At 36.9% G+C, this 25,181-nt stretch overlaps 2 protein-coding genes across 3 annotated transcripts in view; one reads left to right on the top strand and one right to left on the bottom strand.

Annotated features, from left to right (window-relative positions):
* Positions 1 to 137: 137 nt before the first annotated feature.
* On the top strand, positions 138 to 24,796 carry Gdap2 (ganglioside induced differentiation associated protein 2). Of its 2 annotated transcripts, none has more exons than XM_083052973.1 (12): positions 138 to 520; positions 9,464 to 9,652; positions 9,743 to 9,885; positions 9,966 to 10,098; positions 10,262 to 10,371; positions 10,457 to 10,696; positions 10,780 to 10,948; positions 15,918 to 16,071; positions 19,348 to 19,487; positions 20,151 to 20,205; positions 20,585 to 20,728; positions 20,824 to 24,796. In XM_083052973.1, the coding sequence occupies exons 2-12, from the start codon at positions 9,468 to 9,470 to the stop codon at positions 20,884 to 20,886; spliced, it is 1,536 nt and encodes a 511-aa protein (XP_082909099.1). In that variant the 5' UTR covers positions 138 to 520; positions 9,464 to 9,467; the 3' UTR covers positions 20,887 to 24,796. The 2 variants fall into 2 exon arrangements, with proteins under 2 accessions (XP_082909099.1, XP_082909100.1); XM_083052974.1 differs by lacking the exon at positions 138 to 520 and adding an exon at positions 552 to 1,010.
* LOC145944576 (uncharacterized) overlaps positions 3,556 to 25,181 on the bottom strand; it is a 67,723-nt gene continuing 46,097 nt past the window's right edge. Inside the window, exons 7-8 of the mRNA XM_083052980.1 lie at positions 11,269 to 11,407; positions 3,556 to 4,228 (exon numbers count right to left, since the gene is read on the bottom strand). Coding sequence (XP_082909106.1) covers positions 4,154 to 4,228; positions 11,269 to 11,407 — 214 coding nt within the window. The 3' untranslated portion in view covers positions 3,556 to 4,153. The remainder of the gene's footprint in view (positions 4,229 to 11,268; positions 11,408 to 25,181) is intronic.

Here is a 25,181-nt window from a genome sequence, read left to right as displayed (position 1 = left end):
TTGCGCTCGATTCGGAAGCTCCAGCTTCAAGTACGAACATCCGTGAACGACGCCTATATAGTGTCGAACACCGCGCGCGCGCTGCCGCACTGCCGCCAGCCAGCCGTCTACCGATCGGCTTGGACCCGACAAGGCCGTCGCGCGCGCGTCCGTCAGTCAGCGTTCGCGCACGAATGTGACGGTACGGTCGGTCGGTCGTCGTCGTCGTCGTCGTCGTGGCGGGTTTTTACTCGGCGCCGCGCTCACGAGTCCAGCTCGAGAGAGCAGAACTGACGTTTCCAACGCGAAGCGAGAGGAAGGAGATCATAGGGTTCCGCTCCTCTTCCTCTTTCTCTCCCTTTTTCTCTCTGTCTTTCTCTCTCCTTTTCACTCCGTCCTCCTCTTTCTTTCTTTCTCGTCAGTCTACGAGGAGACGGCCAGGTAGCCCGAAGACGTTCCGCTGGGCATCCGCGACGACAGGGGCTGTGACCTGCTTTAGTGCTATATCCTCGCAGCTGTCCGACTGGCGGACGAACCGAAGGTGAGAGAACATCCTGGTGATGATGACACCCCGCGCAATGTCGAACCCCACCGCTTCGTTAAAACGCGATCAGCTCTCGACGATCGGCCAGTCGTTACGTTATCGTCGTGCTCCACTTATTTACGGCGCAACAGTCCCGCGAGAACGGATAATTTGACAGATTGGTGCCGCAGAAACGGGTCCATCAGATTCGCGGGTTCGCTCGATACGAGTCACGCGTTTATTTCAACTATCCCGCGAGGATAGCTCGCGTTTTCAGTCCGTAGGATCCAGTGGAGAGCATCATATAGACGATTGTGGGACGACACGTAATAATTAACATACTGGAATCGCTATTGTGATATACGTGCGCGTTTCTGTCGGAGGGTTAAGCAATTACTATATGTAAGCCGATTACAAGGTGTTGTTAAACAACAGGAAAGATTGCCGCGGTAGATTATCTTCAATTGCGCTGAATCTCAAGATACGACTCTATCTGATAAAATACAAAGTACGTGTATTATGTGTGTATACGTGTGTTGAAACAACAATTCCTCAATTTTGTTTAATCGCCCAACGCAATCTCTGTCAAACACTGGAACGAAAATTGCGCGTGTCTTGCGCGACGAGATTTTATTTTACTCTAGCACCGCGAGAAAGAGATCTCAGAGATTACACAAAAAAAAAGACACCCGACAAATTAAACACCGTATTGATGAAATTAAAAATGCGCGAGTCCGCACCCTTTCCCGCTCGAGGAAGGGCAGAACCGCGCGCCGTAATATAAGCGCGAGAGTTTGACAGCTGATCAGCTGATTAGCCGCGAAAGAGAAGGAGGAACGCGAATTCAGCCGAATAAATCGCCTTTGTTGTCGACGGCTTGCTTTGTTCGCCGGAGCGCTTCCTCATTACGGAAGGTCGAGAAGTCGATCCTCATCATCGACTATCCGAGCGCGGCGCGGTGCGCGGCGACCTTGATCGCGCACATCGCTCGGTGCCAGCAGTATAGAGGTATACGCACGTCCCGCGCGCGTCGACGTCGATAATTCGCGATTCGCGACGTACATTCTCTCCCGCGTGTCTCTCATTCGCATTCGACATTCAACATTCTTGCGCCTTGCCGCGACGAGAACGATCCGAGAAATAATCCATTCTTATTGGACGTTACACAGAATTTTATGCGCCTTTCGATTTCATTGTTATACGACCGCGTTCTCTTAGGGGAAGAGGAAGAGAGGACAAAATCTCGTTCTCACAATCAGTCTATGGAACGGGTTCTTCATACATTTTATACATCACCCGTACGAACTCTGCTCTTCGTTCGGACTTGCAAATATTCATAAAAAAATCGACCTTCTCGCGTGATGTCTGTCAAGTGCACAATCTGACTTTCATATCTGCGGTAGAATTATGAAAATAAGAATATTCGACGATTGTAATTGTGTTACAGCGGGAGATGAGTATATATACAAAAAATTTAATTAGATTGATCTGTGTTTTCATCACACATCACACAAACAAAATTTACTTTAATTATCAAATACATCTACGAACGGTGAAAAATAAAGAAGAACTAAAAAAATGCGACGAATGGAATTTTCGGTAGAAACATCTGATAATCTTGACCGAATTGCATTATTTCTTTTTCGGTAGAGTTATTGTATTTTGCAATTTTTAAATAGTAATTAAAAAAAATGTAATCCGTCAAACGTAAACGTATATAACGAATAATCGAATTGATACTAATTTTTCAGGTTGAACGTTCTCGAATCGTAATTTATTGCTCCGGGTGTTTAAATCACGATCTCTTCAATCCGAAATAATTCCAGCTCGCGAGAATTATTTGGATGTACACTTTAAGCCGCTTTAAATCACGCACGATCGATGCTCGTTTTGCTGCGAACTATCGATGGGTCGCGCTACGCGTCATATCTACCGCGATAGAGGTCGCGTATTGATAATGTAGGTCATGCACTTTCGGCCTTGCACATTTGACATCCGAACGTCGATTGGTTCGCGCGTGGACCGATTCGGCCATTACTGTTCCAGAGAGTGAGGGAGATCCATTGTTCTCGAACAATTTGAAGAATTTTTCACGAGATGATGATTATCAGCTCGATTGACAATTCGATTAATCTTATAATATGCAAGAGAAGCAATTATCTCTTGGAATTCTCACAAATATATTTACGCTAACTATAGCAGTGTGAATTTTCTTGTCACATCTGTCATTGTCACGTGTCAAACGAAAATGCACGACCTTCTTAAATTAGACGTTTAAAAAATCTCAGAGGAATCTCGATGGAAGCTTATCAAAATTTGATACGGAAATATAGTCAGTGATAATCGTAAATCGATCATCTTCGAACAATATGAGCGTCTAAAAGGTATCGTAAAGTCAAATCGTCTTTTTTAAACATTTTTATGGATACTCCTGGAACATCATCCGGAATAAGGAAATACGTGAAACGATAAATCTTCATGCCGATATTTTTTATGCGAATTCATTACGCGTATAAAATATATTTTACATTATCAAGTACTCTACTAAAATTCGATATCCGGCCGCTCTTCTAATAACGTGATCGTTCAATTTAGGTCATTCGTTCGTACAATTGCTGATCGTCGCAGCGACCTTCGGTTCAGCGAGTACCTTTGATAATGTGCTCAAGGTACCGTTTCTTTGAACACCGAGGAAATAATAGGACAGTCGCCTCTCGTTACATCGGCCTCTATCGCTCGTGTTCGAAATACTTCCGTGACTCGATTAATTCATTGCGCCAAGTTACCTTTTGGTCGTTTTTGGTACATGTATAACGTGGTCCCAGTTGTTAATTTTAAAATCCTACCCTCTCGCTTTGCGTTATATCATGCAATCAAATGTTTCGCGAAACATTTACGAAACGCATCCCAACCGGATAAACAATGATCGATTTATCTTATTTTATTTTGTCAAGTATAAAGATAAAGCAGAAGATAATATATCTGATAAAGTACAATTAAGAGTATGATATTAATATTTGAGACATCAGGTCATAATGTAAAGCTTCATTTTTGTATCGATATTGAAACCGTATAGTCAATAAGTATTTTTAAAATCAACAGACATACAACATTACTTTAATATACAAACTGTAATATATACTGTAAAGTAAGTAAGCGAGGGATATAACTACTTTTCGGCGAGTACTACTAGCTTTAAATTGCACTTATTTTGATTCTCCATTTAAAATACGTCTCGATAATGATAATTATACGTCAATGAAGGACAGACATACCTACGCGTTACAAGTTTCCAAAGCATAATTTAGAATATACTGTATAACGCATCGATGCTAATCATTGCGTTCTAACTTAACGCTATAATCTCTTTTAAATAAAAAAAAGTTTTCACAACAACACAGCTATATCACATTATTAGGCATAATTACACATATGTTTATTATTAATTTATCAATCGCACGTGTATTGATTATTTTTCATTATAATGCAGCATCCATAGCGAGATGCTCGGCTAAAATCATTGGCAAGAGAAAGTTACCTGTTAAATATCTTTGGTGACATTATATCTAGCGATTCAACTGTTCCTTAATTAGCATGATTTCCGTTGTGACGACATTTCTCGTAGGCGTTGCACGAGCGTAGGCAGATACTTTACGAGACGATGCAAAACACGTTCCACAACAACTCGCTCACTTTCCACTTATCACCATCTTTGCAGCTTCGAACCTGAAATGCATACATAGAGAGATTATATAATTTCAAAATAACAACTCTTCAAGCAACGAAATTATTAAACTGACAATCAGAAGTAAGAGTCTCTTTCTCGAGTCGATCACAATCAATCGTTCGGAATGTCTTACTAGAATTTTCATACGATAATAGTTTTCCTCGCCGCAATCATATCGAGTTATGATGTCAGAGGTGAGAAATTATGTCAACTTTTTTCCTTGCACTATACGTCCAAAGTATCGGTTAACTTTTGCATACGTTTTTATTATTTAATAAAAAGAAATTCAATTTGTAACATCCTATATACATTTTTCTCATGACAATTTATATAATGAGGAAAAATCTTTGACATTTATAAAAATCTACTCTATCGAATAGTGACATGCACAGAAAAAATTAATTTATTCCATTTTATGTAGGGAAAAGGAAATTTATATTTTTTTCACAATCATAATATGACGTAAAATTACAAGTCTTGAAAAGGAATGATTTCTTGCACAATTTTAGCCATTCCGAGAAACGCAATTCGTCACACAATTGGCATCGGTTTATAAACAATTTCTACGTAATCACCGACAGACGAGTCTCAGAAACTAACTCGTTGGATGACGTAATATATTAAATACATCATTGTACACACAAGTACGTTGTATATCGAGTCTTACGTCATATAATACATGTCGCTTTCTGTCGTTATACGTCTGCTTTTCGATAACTTCGAGCGAAGAAAATATCTCTCTGAGATATCAGCGAGAATGAAATTCCTGATTTCAGCGTGAACGTAAACTCTCGCCTAAGCGAGAACCCCGAAGTAATCAGAATCTTGGAATTCCAACGAGGTGGAATATGAACAGCCAACGAGGCAAAAACAATTTGTGTTTGCACAGTGAATTCGGAATTCGTGTCCAATGGTAAAGAAAAATCGATACCTGGCTAATATTTATAATCATCGATTCGATCGTATCGTATCTCTTGCATATACCTGACGGTACTTAACACGAAGGCAAAGAATGTTGCAAATATTTACTTTGCGTCATTTACTGAGTCATCGAGTTAGAGAGTGTACGATGGACTAATGATCCACGTGTCCAAAGTCGCAATTGTAGACATATAAACGTCACATCAATTTTGCTATCGCGTATTGCATTAAAAACATACTCTACATAAATTATAATGAGCAAATAAAAATATGACACGTGAACGACAGTAATCGATATACGCAGAGGATCTCGCATTAAATGTTACTGTGAAAATGTTAAAATGTACTTCCTTTGTCTTGTGCAAATTTCGAGTCAATTTTTTCCTTATAAAAATATCCACAACTTTTGAGTTATATATAAATGAATGAAACTTCGAAAATTCAAGAATTTGTCATTAAAATTACGGCCGTTAGTTCTGCGACATTCTGTACATTCGCGAGTGAAAAAGTACATTTTTTCAAAAACAAGGAAAAATAAAAACAGAGATAATAATAGAGATAAAGAAAACGCGCAGTTATTTAGAAGCGGCAATTTACAGCGAAGTTCTCTTAAATGTAAGAAGCTTTATCAATGGAGGTATCATCATCGTGAACAATCAAGTGTGCACCGGCAACTTTTATCAATGTGCAAACCAAGGAAAATCAGACAAACGTGTTATCACTAACCGGATCTTCCCTCGAAAGATAATCGGAAAGCAGACGAACTATTAATGATTTCGAAATAGTTGATGAATTCTGACGCTTTATTATTGCACCTACTATTTCGATGGATTGATTATATTAAAGACTCTCTTGATCTTTCATTAGATTTCAGACATATTGGATTATGACATCGGACGCGACAAAGCCATGTAAATTTTTTCCTTGTACTATACATATATATTTTTTTTTTTACACGCCGTCACTCTCTCGCGATCGATAAAATATATTTGTGACATATGCTGAAGATATCCTCCTTTTCTGCGTGTGTGGTTCGTGTATTAATAGATAGCTATAAATCTTGATTAAATGCGATAAGATGTACTGGGTGTCCCATTTTAATGGTCCCACTCAAATATCTCAGAAACACTGCGTTAAATAAAAAAATGTTTCCTACAAAAGTTGTAGAGTTTCGAGGGGGACATAACATAGTAATATTCATATGACCTTGGGCGGCGTCTCCAAGGTCAAGTGAAGGTGAGAATAAATTTTTTAAATGGAAACCCATATTTTTTATTATAACATCTTTTTCTACTAATTAATTTGAACAACTTTTATCTGAAGCATTTTTTTATTTTCTTCAAAATTCATTCTCACCTTCACTTAAGGTTAACCTTCACTAACCTTGGAGACGCCGCCCAAGGTCAAATGAATATTACTATGTTATGTCCCCCTCGAAACCCTACAATTTTTGTAGGAAACATTTTTCGATTTAACGCAGTGTTTCTGACAATGAGATATTTGAATGGGTCCTTTAAAATGGGACACCTGATATATATATAATTTTAATTAATTAATTAATTGAAGTAAATCCAGAGAAGCGGCCGAACGATATATCGTATACGATAACACGCGCGATCATTCGCGGTTTGAGCAATCATGAAGGCGCTACCTTGGATGAAGCCTTTGTGAAAACAGCCAGCCATGTCGATTACGTCGATATATCCGTCGATTTATATCCATAGATTTTTTTTCCCAACTTTTCACCTCGCTGGCACCTATACGCGCGCACAAAGGATTCGTTCGCGAAGCCCCTCATCGTGTCACACGGAATATGTAACCTCGAACGGAACGGCTTCGCCGGTGCATTCGTCCGAGATGTCAATTGTCCGGGCAAGATCGAAGCCCCTGTGTCGCCCCGTTATTTTATTAAACCGTGTCGCGATGGGACCTTCTCCCGAGGCTCGAGGCAACGATTTTATCGCAAGCTCGTCGGGACGATTACTTATGTACGATGTGTAGTTCGGATCTATTTTTGAAGTTGAATTTATCGAACGGCTTTAACCCTTCAGATCCTCGCCAGTGTTATCGGCCGGCTGTAAAGTTATTAGACGTGCAGGGTCGTTAAACGCATGTGCACTTTCCGTTGACGTTAGTCTCCCATAACTTTGCAACTTTACGCTGACCCCGCGGTGTAATGCAGAGATATTTTTAATCAGACAACGATGAGAGAATCCCGATACATCTGTATCTGTATATAACAAAGTGTGCCCGATATACTACATGTATAGCTTCCGCTAATTGATAACTATATAATTAGTTTACGTTAGGCTAAATAATAATATGAGAATATAATATTGGCTTTGATATCTTGAGCGGCAATGGCATGAAAGCGAGCGTTTGTTTCACGCGAACGCGGGATATTGATTGATTGGTCAACCGTGTATACGCGAGGTTGTTTATAGTTAAATAAGAAAGCTGGTGTATAGCCGGTATATTACATAAATAATAGTAAACTATCCTGTAAAGTTAAACCGCTCATTCTCAGTGACAAATACACGTAGCTATTCACTATCACTACTCGTATATTTATTAATCTTCTCGCCTCTCAAGGCAATCAATTTCTAAAACCTCGCATTTCCATTGTCGAGTCGCGTCGAGCGAAGTCGTTTGATAAATTCCCATCATTATTAACTTGTTATCGATAAAAATCGAAATGTCAATATCAATCGCGAATCGTGCAGCATGTATTTCCACGTCCGCATAAAACAGCAAATCGACATTTTTTTCCCCTCGCTAAATATAGATATTTTTTCACCGAGGCTCTTGATCGTAGATATTTTTTATCTTTTTAGTAGAGCACACTTTCATATATCAAATTTTTTCTCTTAGATTCGAATCGACATTTAAATTATCCCCGGGGCAGTTCGAATGAGCGACGATAATACCCGAGGATCCCGAAGTGACTCGATTTCTTGAAACCAGTTTTATTCCAGTAAAGGGCAAACGTCTCCGTGATATCTATATTACATTATCGCGTTCCGGGATATAAATAACAACGACGACGTTTTTTTTCTGTATCGCGATCCGGGGATTTCTCTTTACTACCGTGTCGCGGGCAAGTGTAAATTATTCTGATAATGGAGGTCGACGATCCTCTGCCTCTTAATGGGCTTGCCAGAACGTAAGATCCGCTTGAGGCCAGACGGCGCCAGCCTTCCGGCTCCTCCGGCCAGGATTACCGGCAGTATATCCAGCTATCTTGTCGCGTGTGTGCATACTTCCAAATAATTCGATCACGAAAGCAATAAAAACCGAAACGTATAATAAAATATGAGGAAGGAGCACGATAAATGAGGAATTTAACCTCCGATAAATAGAGTATAATCGAATCTAATGTGCATTTTGCAGATTACGAATACTATATACGTTTCTGCGTATATTCTCTTGTTCCTTTCTTTTACATCTTACATTTCTGAACAGATAAAACTCGAGATAAAACGAGATAACGTTTCAGGAACAGAGTAACGTTAATCGCACGATTTTTTTTCTTTTTTTTCCCCTATGATCTATGTACAAAAGTAGATAAACGTATTGTCTGATAAAAGTTTCGTTGGACAACTGGACAATCGCGATTGTCCCAATACAGGAAAGCAAGCTTGTTTTCGAATCGCTCACATTGAGAATTACGTCCTTGGTCGAGTATAGCTCTCTCTCCTTGATTGTGATGCGCGGCCCACATTTTTATCGACGGAATCGTTTATTTTTAGGAATACGCGACAAAATATACTGACACACGGTGCCTTTGTTACGCAAATCGAACAAACCTCGGTCCTGTCAATTCATGTAATACTTATATACATCGCTGCTTTTATTATAGAACGTTTCAACTGTCACAATTATATCTCCGCGGTTGATATATCAATGGACTGGCTTGAATGAATCTTGAATGGCTCTGACAATAAGAGAGTAGCCGACTCTATGGATCCTCTCCCGTTGAAGAATTTATTTCGAAAAATATAAATTCAAGACGACGTATATATTGAATTACTTTTTTTTTTTGTTAGAAACGTATATTTCATTACCTGCAAAAAGTAGCCCCTGAATTACGCAACCGGTTGTTGCGTCGAGTATGCATGGCCAGCTGAACTGAACGAATGTCGCATGTCCTCTTTCCGGGTCAATGACCGCGCTGCATATGACGCACGTCAGGCAGAAATGGCAGAAACGGGAGGTTAGGTTAGGATTGAAACAGCTGATACGAAAACAAAGGTTCCCATTTCGGAGTAGAGATAAAAGTGCGTGATCGATACAGCGTACGGCGTGATTTTCAGCTGAATGAGGCTGATGGAACCCTTGGGTGTCGCCCAGGACATCGTGGAGCCGGCTGCGTTAAAACGATGGGCCGACTATCCCATCCAACATAGATTCACGGATTACTCCGAGTCGATCAGAGAAACGGCGCATCACGCTATAAGTCCCTTCCCGTGTCAACCATCGCTTAACAACAAGCTCGCGCTATGGTAAGTCAATTCAAGCAATGCTTTTAATTGCGTTTTAATTACTTGTAATATGATTGTACGATAATATTAAGATTACATGAATGGTTTCAGGACTGGGGATATCTCGATATTACAAGTAGACGCGATAGTGAATCCTACCAACGAGACAATGGACGATAATAGTCCTATGTGCCAAAGAATATTTAGCCGAGCTGGTTCTGCGCTTAAGATAGAAATATATAATGAAGTAAAAGGTAATATAATAGTTGTACTAATTATATACATATACAATAATGAAATCTATCTTAATCATCTGCTTGTTAAAATGTTGCAGAATGCAGAACTGGCGAAGTGAGAGTAACACAGGGTCATGGATTACCTGCTCGTTTTATTATTCATACTGTTGGACCAGTTTATAACGTCAAGTATCAAACAGCTGCGCAAAATACATTACATTGTTGCTATAGGTAATTTAAACATTATTTCAATATTCACAGCATTCATTCATATATGTATAAGCATAAGCATTGCCTTATTTTTACACACATAATGTTATTAAGGTACAAGAAACAAGTTCTGATAAAAAAAATGTTAACTAATCAATCTTGTAATTCTGTTTTCTTATCGTAGAAATGTCTTACAAAAAGCAAAAGAACTGGGATTGCGCACCATTGCTCTACCAGTAATAAATTCAGTACGGAGAAATTATCCACCGGATGCAGGGGCGCATATAGCTCTTAGTAAGTACAAATGCTAATGTTTATGTAAATTTAATATAAGCAATACGCGATTAATTCGTGATAAATAAATGATTTCTTTTTATAGGAACCGTACGCAGATTCATGGAGCAATATAGCGATTCGTTAACGTGTATTATATTTGTATTGGAACCTTGCGACCTTGGAATTTACGAAATACTTCTGCCACTTTATTTTCCCCGAAATCTGGCAGAGCAGGATAACGCTTGCTGGCAATTGCCGAATGATATTGGTGGAACAGACGGGGAACCTTTACTCCCAGATAGACAAATCAGAATTATTGACAATCCTCAGCATGCTTTACATGGTAAGAAAGCATTACGTTATAAAATGTTGCAGCTGCGTGTAGCTTAAGCAATTCTTTTTTTGAAAAATGTATTGCGTTTATAGGCGATGAAACGGTGGAACTTTCGACACAATTGGAAACCTCTGTTAATATTGGGGAGCATGCTTTTGCACAAATGCAAGGTGATTTGGATCGCCAGAGACTTCTGGGAGAGAGACCCCCTGCCGATCCATTAGCGGATATTATGCTCAAGCAAATGCAGCAAAAAGAAAGGTATGAATTTATGATATTGTTTTAATATAATCTTACTAAGGATAGAAATGATATTTATATTACACTTTTATACAATAACGAGATTAATTTTGCAATTATTTTAATGAATACTAAAATATGTATGATTGGTGCATTGAAATCGAAAGAATGACGAGTCTATTTTTATAATCAAATTAAAACAATGTAATACACTTATAACTGTTAGCTCTTTTAACATGTTAGATGTCTTTTGACTTTAAACTCATTAAACAAATTCGTTACAAAAACAATTTACGCTTTATTCGGTATTAAACGAGTAAATGATTGCACTATGTACTCACCATTAATTGCTTACATTGTGCCATCAGCAACTCTTGCAGAGATTCTGTTGAACACGCCCTTTCCATATACGTTCGTTTATACTTCAAAAATATAAACGTAGACCTTGTGGCATTGCTTGTATATTCCGTCCTAAACATTCTGAAAAAGAAAAAAAAACATTGAATTATTTTCTGTTCTTATCTTACTCATGTTTGGATGCACAATTAGGTATCATAAATTGAGAATTGTGATATACAGATTAAGAGACAGGAAATGTTGAGATTAGTGCAATACAAAAATTTATACATATAATATTTCGATTCTCATATAATTCAATATGACTGTAGTAAAGAATTAGAAGCCTCAAATGTTTTTTTTCTATCAATTATATATATTTTCTGTATATTTTAAAATATTTTAAAATGTTTGCATTTATATGTGTGAAATGAATTTTTTAAAATGATTTGTTTAATTAACGTTAATGGATTATTAAAAAATGTTTAATGAAAAATTGCAACTGCAAATTGTTTTCTTATTAAATGCAACAAATCTTGATGAGTTTCGATTCAATAGTAATATAGGTATTTCTTCGTCCTCTCCTATTTACGCAATATAGTGAACATTAATAATATTCGTGCAGAATAACTACCTTTTCCACAGATATAACAATTTGAACAATATTGTATGACCATTAACAGATTTCTCCTATATCGACAAAATGAAAATTACATTTTATCTTATACGAGTATGTAAAATGAACGGAGATATCTTAACAGCAATTTATTTGAATTTAATTTAATTCCACAGTTCATAAATATTGATAGATGTTAAAAATTATGCAGATTCTCGAATTTGCGTATCTCTCATAAGTTAAAATATATATCAACTATAAATCAATATATATATATTTATATTTTTTTTTTGTTAGAAGTCATCAATAATCTTGATCAGCGCCTGTTGATGTTTTTGTAATTAACCTTCGTCAATAATATTTAACTAATAAGAGTGAAACTAATGAGATGAATTATCCTTCGAATGTAAAGTTCAATAAAATATTAGTAAAAAGTTTTTTAACATAGTTAACATCAACGTACAATAACTTATAAATAATTATATTTAATTATTTATTTGACATTACATTCGATAATGATATCATATCTATGAATCATCGTTTATCGTCGACTTTTGTATGACGTACAAAGTTTATCTCGTAATATCCGTTTCTAATTAATATCAGATCGAAATATCTCTTACGTCATAGAAATAAATCATTCGTGCGAGTCTGACATTTTCTCGCATTAATGTTTATTTCTAGATCGAGATTGTCACCGTCTACATTTTATATCGTGACAAGTTCGCTTTATCACACGAAACAAAAATCCCACGCGCGGTTACATGGTTTATTATACGAGCGAATTTTCTCTTCGCAACAAAGACTTTGATAATCAATAATTATTTTAATAAAATAGCAATCTTCTTCGTATCGCAAAATATTACTAACGTATGGTACATCGACAAATAATCTTAACGAAATGTAATCGATATACTGTTGAACGTAACAAAAGTTTTATCCACATATGTTTATATACATTTTGCGTTTCAAACGCATCTTTTGTCTTCACGCGTAATTTCGCAAATTAGTCCGAACGTATTAGAGAATGCTGTCATTTCGTGATTTCGATAAAATACCTTGTATTTGTTTAATCGAAGTCAGGGTCATACGAAACTGCGGTTTCAAGCAAGAACATGATGTTTCAGACATTACTGCGCGATCGTAATCGCATGCAATATTAGTGTCTTCGTAGTTTGTTATTTAATTTTTCCTTGGGAAGAATGATTTAGGAAGCAATGCTAAATTGTACTACGTATGTTACTTAATTTCTTTTTTTTTTTTAATGACTATCAATTCGAGATTAATATATCCAGAGATCGTTAAAGTAATTTTTACATAAAATTCTAAAAAACATAATGACGAATTGCAATAACGCGTCATTGAACGTATGTCGTTCTATTTATGTGCGCGGATCTTTTAAAATTTCGGGAAAAAAGGACGATTGTTTCCATAAATCTGTAAGCCGCGTATTTGCTTTTCAGTTTAAAATAATCTCGAATACACCGGATGTTCCTACTACGCACAAATTTCGGCGGAACACTAACTCATCGACATGTGGAGCGTCAATGCGTGATCTTTAGAATCGTCGAAATCTCTGAGTTTAGATTTGCAAATTATGATATTTTTTATTTTTATTTTGGCTAAAATAAAATAATTTGTAAAATCAAAATAATTACGAGAAATTGCGCCTCTTGCTCAAAGCGGTCTGTTACGCAAGTGTGTCTGAAAGAAAAATTATTCTTTTGAAAAACACTCATGCAAATAAGGATTTAAGATACGATCGAGATACGATTATATACGCGGGCATTTAAGTTTACTAGACTGTCTAATATCTCTTCGTTGTCAAGAATAATTTCAATAACGATGTCGTTTGGCCAAAAATGTATAATCGATCATTAAGAGAAAGCTATCCGAGAAAAGCCTCCCATTTAAATCGAAACAGATGTTTCGTCGAACAAAAGATACTTCAAAATTACGCCGAATCAATCCAGTAAAAATACGCTTGAGAAACGCTATAAACTGTACTCGATAACAGTGCAAATTGATCAATTAATGCGATGAATATCTACATAACACCACGTGGAATCTACGTGCAATATATTTTAATTCCAGTCCTCGCGTTATTTCAAAATGATAATTTCACACACAGAAAAATGTGCAGGCGACGCTCCTTAAGGCCATTGTACGTAAAAAAATTTTAGTCGTAATTGTAAGGCCGTAAGCAAATCACAGTCAAACATTCTTACTACATTGTGATAATTTCTCTCTATGATTGAACGATTACGACTAAACTTTTTTTATGTGCAATGGTCTTTAGCGTTCTTCTCATCGTAAAACGCCTCGACGGTATGCAAATTTTACCCGACTCGAATTAATGTCAAGAAATCGAGATAGCTCCTCGATTCTCGTCCTTTTTCTCTCGCCTAATCGTCCAGTTATACGGTGAGAAAAAAGCGTCACGGAAAATGACACACGTTGACAGGCTCAAGGCTATCGGAGTAGCATTACCCGTAATTAATGAATATACACACCGCGATTTGCCGAATTAATAACGGGTTCTCGCGGGGGATCCCTACTTCGCGATCCGTCTCGTTCTCGTACGAGCATCGAGCACGCAAGTTCGGCGAGCCGGGCAGGCGCCGTACGAGCCTCGGAGGCAGGACTCTCGGCGGGAGACCCGGCCGTCGTAGCCGTCGTCGTCGTAGTCGTGGCCGTCGTGGACGTCGCAGGTCGAGAGGTGGCCTCTCGTCGAAGCGAGACGCTCCGGTTCGGTCAGTTCGTCGTGAGTCGTCGTGCCGTTCCGATCCCTCGACGTAGCACTCGACACTTCTTAGCACTTCACTTGTCAGCCGCGGGTTCTTCTAATCGGCTGTAAAAGTGTCGCGTTCGTCCCAAGGTGCTTTTTTTTTCCCTCAACGAATGTCGCGGCTAAAGACGTCCGTATAGAGCTGTCAGTGCGTCCGATCGCGCATTCTTTATTTCGTCCTTTTTTTTTTTTTTTTAATCGAAGCCAGACCGAAGAGCGCACGAAGGGAACGTCACATCAGAATGGTCATGATTGATATGGTGGATGTCATCGAGGACGAGGACCGGTGTGTATTCGAATAAGTAGCGTTCCATTTTCCGCGGACAAAACCTGTCTCTCGTTATCGGTTCCCTATTGATTTTTGCTTTTATTGGCGTCAGTCCAGAGAGTATATTCCGCACATATAGACCCTTGTTGTCGTTGAAGAATATATTAAAGTTGGCGATGATCGATCTAGTATCGGAAAACTCGTACGCTCCTATGACGATATAGTATATATATCGTCACTTTACCGATTTGTTCTACATTCGACGATCTCGGAGAGAGAAGCTCAAAAATAATCGAGATATTAATTTATCAGTGAGATTTTATTAGCACGATATAGAGAACGTGCGTATCGTAGATTGACTGTCAAAAGAGAGAACAAAAGCATAGTTTTACATCAACGCATATATTTCAGAAAATTTATGTACTATTTATATTATATGCGCGGTAATGTAAAATTCGTGACGATGCATCTAATATACGTATTTATTTGCGATAAATCACATCCGTAAAATTTACACGAAATACGCATTACATAGAATATTTTCATGCACGCGTCACCATTTGCATTTATGTTATGCAAAGCAGCACGTTCTTCCATATAGCAATTAAAGCTACGTGATAATCGGTCGTGTTGAGAGATTTGACGCATGCAATCTCTCTCATCGCGTATCAATTATTGCTTTAAACGTATTATTGTATGCCGCGTCAACTTTCGTGTGACGTACATTTCCTTGAATATTTAATATCGTGCCATATATACATATAAAAATGGATCTGGACTTTGAATAATTCGATGACTCGTCGTGCTACGTATCACAGAACTGGAATCCGAGATATATAATTAAAGGGGAATTTCAAAGAAAATGGCTCCGTTTGATTTATCGCAAACGAGTAACCGTGAAACTGAAATAGACCGGTAAAATATAAATCCAAGTGTTATATTAATATATGAAGACTCTGGACGAAATTTATCTTGATTTTAGGTACGAAAGGCTCCTCAGGAGGGCGAAGACGGAGGACTTGACCGAGGTCTCGGGGATTGGTTGTCTTTACCAGAGTGGCGTGGATCGACAAGGTCGACCTGTGGTGATTTTCGTCGGCAAATGGTTCCCCGCATCGAAAATCAACTTAGATAAGGTAGACTTTTATTAAAAATCAATGTTGCCGAGATTAACGAAGGAGATTGTACAAGAAATACGTTGCTCGCGCATCATTACGAATAAAAGCATCATCATCAAATATCGTTCGATTCTACGATATAAATTAAATGGATCGAGTTGACTATTTTGGGAATATAATTATTTGAGTTGACATTTTCCAAATATTATCACAATTATGCCTATATATAATTCTCAAACGTAGTTGCAGGTTGTTGCATTGCAATGCGGATATGATTTTTCTATAGTCATTCTTTGCAATTTAATCGATTTATTTGGAATATTTCGTATATGGTAGTGTAATGTTTTATTAAATATTCTTCCGGTGAAATTGGTTTAAACGCTCTTGCATATTTAAGCTATGTTATTCCAGAAAGTGCGATATTTGAATAATTTTAATTAAATTAATATAATTCGCTTCATACTTTCGATAAATTCACATTTTTTACACCAAGTTTTAATACCGAAATATATAACCCCAAAAAATACGAATTATATTAATTTGATCAAAAGGTTGTATAATGACTCTCAAAAGATCGTGATACTATTTCTTTTTATTTTACTGACACCTTCTGGGAATCCGGCATCTAATAGAAAAATTTGTTTCACAGGCATGAAACTAACTAATTCATCGGAGTCCTTAGAAAATAAACTCGATACGCGATTTCGTGAGTCACTATAAGAAAAGTGTCTGAACTGCTTTGACGCGAATCAATAACTGGATTGAAATTGTACACCACCTTCCTCTGTACTTCTTTTCCGAATATTCCGAACATATATGTACGTCGTGCATAGAAACATCGCACACAGACTCGCGCGCATGTCGCTCGTGCTCGATATCTCGCATTGTCTCGGACGCGAAAGAATAGCCCTCCGGACCAACCAACCCCTCGATCATTCAGGCGCCCATCTTCGCCCCGCTTTTGTGCCATTTCCTTTCTCCCCGTCGAACTCATTCTTACCGCTCCGCTCATAGCCGGCATACAGCCGGGGTAATACATATAGCCAGCGGGTGGCGAATCGATATTTATACGTCTAGAAATAGATCGACCGCGGAACGAGCCCCCCATAGGGAGGGCGTGCGGATTGCAGCGTCGTCGCGACGCGCACCCCCATCCTCAATGAGACTTCATCATTGCCTTTTAACCCATTTGCATCGGCGAGAGCACGCGAGTAAACTGCATGCGATAATCACATTATCCGCGCATGCAATAATCAGCTGGATTAGCACAGAGAGAGAAAAAAAGCAAATACTTAATCGTCAAAACCTTTTTTCTCGAGGTCATTTCTTTTCGTGATTTTTTGTTTTTGAAAAGGGAAAAAGGGAATTGTTTGTTAGTATTTTTTGAATATTAATATTCATGTGGTTTTTTCATTGAAAAATAAATAAAAAATAAACTGAAAAATGTAGCTTTTTTCTCAAACATAATTCTGATCTTATAATAATTTCATTATTCACACATTTTCAATACCATTCTCTTTCTCATCTATATTAGTAACGGAGATTTTTGAAGCACATTCAGAATAAATGAAATATTTCATATCATCGCAATGAATTACTTGTATATCTTAATATATTATGCACTAAAGCAAATATATTTAAAAAAACATTTTTGAGACTTGCAAATAGAAGTTTGAATAGTCGCATTCCGTAAAACACATATTTTTTTAAAACTCGTAGCTTTTGATCAAGCAAGAAAGCGATCTACAATTTCTGGTGCAAAAGTATATAATACGTAACTTCGTAAATCATTCCTATGTACATTAAGATGTCTTATACATTGAGATATCATAAATGCCTTGACAAGCGCTTCTTCAATCAACGTATACACGTTTTCAGCGTGACTTACGTATCTCTAATATCTTTTACGTAAAAGAGAGAAAGGCTTTTATTATTTTTTTTCTTTTACTTAAATTTTACTGATCACGACCGTTTACTAGCGATCTTGGAATGCGATCTTGCTACTTGGAATTTTGAGGAACATCAACAAGATGTGGAGGTTCGTCGTTCAGCTAAAAATACACCGTCATACATATAGCAGCTGTTGACACAACGTCATATACGTAGCATTTGAAGCGCGTGTTCCAAGACCGAAAAATTTGCCAAAGTACCATTCGCAATCGATGCTGAATTTAAAGTGATCGAGAGCATTTCAATCTCTTTTTTCTTTCCCGCGTTTTTCTCCCCTCCGTATCCATTGACCTGCTTTTGAAATGAACCATTTGCCCAGTCGGGAAGCTAATTACACAGCGACCTGAGATAACGTGTCTCCTGGGTCGTGATACATCTAGTGACACGGTTCGCAATTTACAGGACAACGCCCGATATAATTTTCATTTAGAGTTTATTGTTGCGACTTCATTCGTCCTCTAATGCTGGATAATGGAAGTTCTAACACAGTTCGAAAAATATTCAATTGTTTTTTGCGAAATAACAATAATGAACGCAATATCGCTGCACGTATATTGCATAATAGCATCGTACGATCAATCATAATCGGACACGCGTAGTTGAATCGCGCGAGGATATGTTCGCGAAATGACTTCGACCTAAACCGCCGTAGCTCTTTCAAGCATATCATTTTTCTCGTACAATTCAATTAGTCTCATATTGTTAAAAATGAAGAAGAAATAATATTTTAGAAGAAAATATAGCATTTTTTATGTCAACTTAGTAAAGACAGTTGTCTCTAAATCAAGATTTCTATAAAATTATGTAACCAATAAGACGTACTTTTACACAACTGAATTAACATATCCTTATCCTAATCAATAATCAGCCTTATCTTGTAGCCTAAATTTCTTTGCATGCTCGCTCCTCGCCACTCGCGTTCATCGATCGCTCGAAACATCGTATTCGTCCTCGAATCTTCAGCATCTCTCCTAAAGGTGGACGAATGAAATTACGATGAAATCGCAAGATATAAAATTGGCAGGATTTATTTCTATATTAAATGACTTGGAAAAGCCTCGCGAAACACATTCCGTACATCACACCTTGCTCACATCTCATCGATCTCGAGAATATTTACGTAGCGTTTATTTTAGGACGTGTATTTACCCCTTGTTTACTTTGACATCGTATTTTTTACGCAATATGGATTTTACCATATTTTACCCTAACAGGATTTAAAGGACTATTATAGTTGCATCTGGCTTTCTATTTTACGAAAATAGAAACGACGATAAAAGCGCGAATAAAAAAAAATTCTACGAAATAATGTTTCATCTTCTCGCATTTCTCGCGCGATTTCAGGCCTTGCTGTACCTGATACAACTGTTGGATCCCATCGTGAAGGGTGACTACGTTATCGCGTATTTCCACACCCTTACAGCCAGCAGCAATTACCCCAGTTTACACTGGCTACGCGAAGTCTACAATGTGCTTCCCTACAAGTAAGTTATATGCCTAATATCGAACGCATTGAACTTATTGATCGCATTTTAACATCGTCGAATTACGTGTCTTTAGAACAAGTTAAAGAACCAGTTAAGATATTTTGATGATGCAAGAAATTTGATGAAAATCTATTAGTCAATCTTTTAGTCGAATCTTTTAACGGAATTTTATGTAACAATAAATTTTCACAAAATAGTTACGAGAGAGATATCTGTAATATTTATTATTACCTGATAATATAATTTGATGCCGATAACATTTTTTATTCTAAAAGACTAACTCAATAATAAATTGTGTGCTTGTATTTTTAAAGGAAAGAGATCTCTTTACACATCTCTTAATATTATCTGTAGAGTAAATTGATTTTATTACGAAAAAAAAAATGCAATTATTCTAAGTACTAATTTTTCATACTTTCTTTTGGCTTCTGCTTTTGATGAAAAAATGTTTTTATTTGATATCTAAATTATTTTCTTTTTAATATAAAATCTAATTATTTAATATTTAATCAATTAAAAAACTGAAATATTAAATTACACACCATAGTCCTTATTGTTAGTTGAACATTAAAATTGTATGGAATTGTTATCTGTCGCAACTTGATATCGCTTTGTTTGCAGAAACTTGATAGCTATCTTGAAACAAGGTTTCTTTTACAGATATAAGAAGAATCTAAAACATTTCTACATTATCCATCCTACCTTCTGGACCAAGGTTAGTAACAATATCCATCGCGTTATAATTACTCAACAAACGTTAAGACGCAAAAGTACACTGAATGTTGTTATTGCATTTCCCACGTTTATGCATCATGAAGATTTATCTTTGTAACGATCGTATCGAATTTCCTGACTATTCGTAGTTCGTTAGTAAATATGCTTGCGCAGTAATTTTATAATCGTTAATCTAATCGCATCGCTAAAAATAGAAACAGTTTAACGCGATAAATAAAATTTGATAATGACGGTAAATATTATGTCTCTGCATTTTTACTCTGCACTACTTGAATCTTCCTCTCACGATTTTGTACGAATACTCTTTACAATTTTCTCTAAATAAATGGAATCGATCGCTCACACCTCACACGTTACAGATGATGACGTGGTGGTTCACGACCTTCATGGCTCCAGCTATTAAACAGAAGGTTCACAATCTGCCCGGAGTGGAATATCTTTACGAAGTTATGTCGCCTGATCAACTTGAGATCCCAGCGTACATCACGGAATACGATATGACGGTATGACGGTGACAGCGAAAGCCTAACAAAATGTATTTTCTGGGAGAAATTGTAGAAAGAAGTCTCAAGCGTCGTTTTTATTTTTGTTTTTACAGATAAATGGCCTGAGGTATTATCAACCGGAACAGGTCGTGTCGTCGGCATCAACGTCCACGTAACTCGCAGAAAATCGAGATGAAAGCAGCGAGGCGTCAAGATCGAGGCCGGATCGAATGTTCCGCGCTTTTATACGATTGACAGTTTGTATTATTACAGTGACACCGGTGCGACACTTAAGTGTGAGAGCCGTACGCATGAGATTCGTGATTGCCGGTATATCTCGCCGGTTCTCGGCAATGATAAGACGTAAAGCACGACGTTGTCTGGATACGGTAACCCGCGTCTTCGAAAAGGTAATCCATCTCCGCAATACCTCGAAATCGATTTGTCCAAGTGCCTCGTGATGGATCGCTTGTAGCAGGAGGAAGGACAAAAAAAAAAGAACGATCGTCCCAGCGCGCGAATATTAATATATACGAATATTAATACAAAATCAAGAAACCACTGCCCGCCTGCTTTTGACGTTGATCGGTTCTTTTTACTCGTATATACGCATGCGAGTCTTACGTCCCCGAGAAAGTTACGGAGATATATAAAACCTTGGTACTCTGGACAATCCGCGTTTAAGGTAGGTAACTCTCGAGAAAACTGGACCGACCATGTACGCTGCGCTAGAGGTGTTACTTGCTAAACAGCGTGTATCCACCTCATCCAGTAATAGAGCTAATAAATTACTATTCGCTTAGAGCGAACATCAGCTGCCAAAACATCAATAATCAGTATTTTCATCATCGTCCTCGTCATCATTGTCGTCGTCGTCGTCGTCGTCGCTCGCAAAAACGAAATCCGAAAGCTGAATTATTAATCTTGCCCTTGTACATATTACGTAATAATTACGTGGCAGATTCTTAGCTTAGTAGTCTCCTCTACTGTCTGGAAAAGCAGTAGAATGAATAAAGGATGATATTTGACGACGCGTTAGACTTAAACGTTGGCTTAATACAGGACCGTCGATCGCTTTCTGTTATTTTCTTATATCAATCGTTATACAGTAAAGAGCGATTTGATTATTGTATATTGTCAATATTTTATTAAGTCATATCGTTGATGAAGAGATCGTGCTGCGCTGCCGCCGTCGCCGCTGTCGTCGTATAGCCGCGGTATTTTCGATATATACTAATAATAAATCATCTGCTAACGAACAAAGAGCGGTTGGATATTTTACTGTGATGTCATGTCTTCGGTGCTCAGCACACAGATTTGATTTATTTTAAAACCCCGTCTCCTCTCTTCTAGGAGACGTCAACGCGAAATACGGAATAACACTCGCGGAATGTTAGCGTTGAGCGCCGAAGTCGTACGTACGGGACAGTCCTAGATTAGAAAAAGCAATAACTTTAAGAGCTTGCTCGTGATGTATTTCGGGAGGCAAAAAAAAATCGTTATCCCCGTTGTTAAGCATTTTTAGCGATTAAAAGATATAAATTAAAGAAGTTAAAGGGAAAGACCCGTTAATCGCGTCGATTAGCCCATTTCTCACGTTCGCCAAATATATATATATATAATCACGAGTATACCCTTCCCTTCTTCCCTCCCTTTCACCTCGCGGCAAATATAGCGCCCTTCTCCCCGTGCCCTTTTTTCATCTTTCGTCGATTAGGTTTTTAGTGCGATGAAAAATAAAAAAGATTCTCCGCGCTTCAATCAGCCGCGGACGAGCTGAGAAGGCGCAATGGGTTAATTGACCATGCTACCTCCGCCGAAGATACGATCGTCCGTGTGATCGAATGTATAAATGCGTTTATACGGATCGAGATTTAAACAGTTATGGAATTTAAAAAAAAAAAAAAAAAAAAAAAAAAAAAAGTGCTATTCACAATCGCGTTGCTGCATTCAGAAAGCGCAACCAAACAATCGATACGATCGTTGAGTTTTCTGAACGTTAGCCGTTGTTCGCAAGGACGAAGTAGTATTTTCTCATGTTACTGTATCTACATATGTCTATGTTTTGCAAAGACTTTCAATACGGTTCGCGCTACGAACAGTCGGAAAAAAGATTAACCTCGTATTATTCGGAGGGGCCAATGGTATCACGGAATGACACGAAAATAGGCTATTTTGCGTTTTTACGTTTAATGACCTCACTGTCCGTCCCTGACAATCGAGTTTAACAAGTAGCGACAAGATGAAACTTCATTCGGAGATCGTTGTTATTCTATATATATTTTGTATTATAGTGTCGTTACTTTGTCATTTAAAGTTTTATTGAAAAAGGGAGAGATACAACTATTTGAACAAGTTTTGAAATTTTAAAAATGTTAAAAATTAATTTTAAATATGAATAATTGTTATTTGGATGATGTTATCTTGGAACAAGTTCGTATACGACAATGAGATTTATTAATTGAGAGTATGATTAAAATATCTAATATGTTATATATTAATTATATTCATTCAACATATATTATGTACGTTAACCAACTGACAGTTGAGTCTATGCTTGAATCTTGTGACAAGTACTTATATTCGAAGATTACAGAGATTCTCGTATAATTTTTTTAAGGTCCTACTCTAGTAGTCAAATGATATTTTTATCTGCTACATGTAAAAAAAAAAAAATGTTTCTTAAACCAACATTTTAAATACTCGTGACGAACTCGCACAGCATTATATTTACTTCGTCACCTCTAACTTTATTACTGAACTCAATTTTTGTTAAGTCTTCCCGCATTACATCAGAAGCAGAAGATATACATCGCAAACTTTTATTTCAATTTCTTTCTGCGACGTGAAAATTTAGGAAAGATACAAATGAGAATATACGAGATATAATTAGAGAACTTATTGTCTTGCTAGTTCATAATCGTTGTGTAATCCTCCTAAAGTGATAATATCCATATCGTGTCAATTTTGAATGAATATTTCATTTTCAGACAAGTAAATCAACTAGACTAGGACCTTAACAATTAGTCAATCAGCTATATAGTACTATATTTGAAATACACGCGAATGTATGTGAGCGAAATGTGTGTACGAGTTCGTTTTTTGCACTACGAATCGAAGCGTTCTTTTCCACAAAACATAACTAAATTCATTTTTTTTATTTTTGAATATTCGAACGTGCTATAAGAAGCAGTAATTATGTGACAAGACTGTTTTATTTACAATTTACATTATATTGAAATCAGATGAAATCTCATTTGACATACGAAAAAACTAATTTATCTCAATATATTTCGTAAAAATAAAAAAAAAATTGCATGATTTTTTGTGTTTCGACATAATAATTCAAAACTATAGTAATAAAATACGAATCTTAAGTATTAGGTTTTTATCACGACATATTACTGCTTTTTTTCGCATGTCAGTGTATCTTTTTTTAATTTTTTATGCAAATTAAATTCATCATCATCTTATTAATTTATCTTATTAATCATCATCATATTATTAAATTCTGAATTATTGCAACAGTTTCACTCAAACTTAAGGATTATATTAATTATTTTTAAACTCTTACGTTATTATTTAAATCACGCCAAAACCATGTATGTAATTATCAAAGATAAAAAAAAAGGCAACCATATGATTGTGTATATGTGTGAAGATGATGCTTTGTTATCGTGCGCGTGTTATCGTGATTAAGAAGAATGTGAGAGAGAGAAAACATTGTTCAAAATACTATAATCATACATCTCTGAATTTGTTTCAGAGTTAGGAAAGTGCTGAAGCAAAAAAAAAAAAAAAAGAATCAATCTTGTAATTATTAATTATATGCTAAACTTAGTTATTTTTTTACATAGTAATTAGTGATATATCTCGCACCGTCATATATTTGGGTTACAAATGAAATGTAATTTTATTAACTTTACCGCGTGATTCTCTATAGTTTGTACTTAAGAATAGATTATTATCGAAATGTAACAAATCTTGCGCGATTTATCGTTTATTATTTTCTCTCGATGTCGATGCACTTCTCCATTGTATCTTTTTTTATAGAGTACAATAAACGTATTATTTCGATAAAACCTATATGATCTTATACATTTTACTTTGCGTGCTAAGTGTTAGTATATAAGTCTCTCTTATGAATCCATAATAATTCTTTGGACAATTTCGCAATAATGTGCTAATGCTAAAACATCAAATGGAATAATTTCATCCTATTTTAATTCAACAAAGTGACTGTAAAACTTGCACAATTACTTATCTCTACATTAATTTTTAATCGAGAATAAAGGAAAATATTTTAACTAGGAATCGTCTCTCCTTTCAACCATTTTGAAGATCGCGCTTTTAATGGTTCAGCGACCAAACACGTGGTCAGCCGGGTTTACCTTAAAACCTGGAACATTGGAATAGTGACTAATATACCGACAGGCGCCTTGTGCGTATCCGCACGCACAAGGTCCGTCAC

The sequence above is a fragment of the Prenolepis imparis genome, unplaced genomic scaffold (genome assembly GCF_030444845.1).
Source record: "Prenolepis imparis isolate NDT839.2.m4 unplaced genomic scaffold, iyPreImpa1.0 SCAF_13, whole genome shotgun sequence".
Classification (NCBI taxonomy): Eukaryota; Metazoa; Arthropoda; class Insecta; order Hymenoptera; family Formicidae; genus Prenolepis; species Prenolepis imparis.
The sequence above is the reverse complement of the archived record's forward strand: the minus strand, read 5'-3'. Positions and strand labels throughout refer to the sequence as shown.

Excerpts from the sequence above, each read along its gene's own strand:
- Gdap2 (XM_083052973.1), top strand. The coding sequence starts at position 9,468 with ATGAGGCTGATGGAACCCTTGGGTGTCGCCCAGGACATCGTGGAGCCG. Across the intron at positions 16,072-19,347 it reads CGAAAATCAACTTAGATAAG|GCCTTGCTGTACCTGATACA; the intron begins GTAGACTTTTAT and ends GCGCGATTTCAG. Across the intron at positions 20,206-20,584 it reads ATCCTACCTTCTGGACCAAG|ATGATGACGTGGTGGTTCAC; the intron begins GTTAGTAACAAT and ends CACACGTTACAG.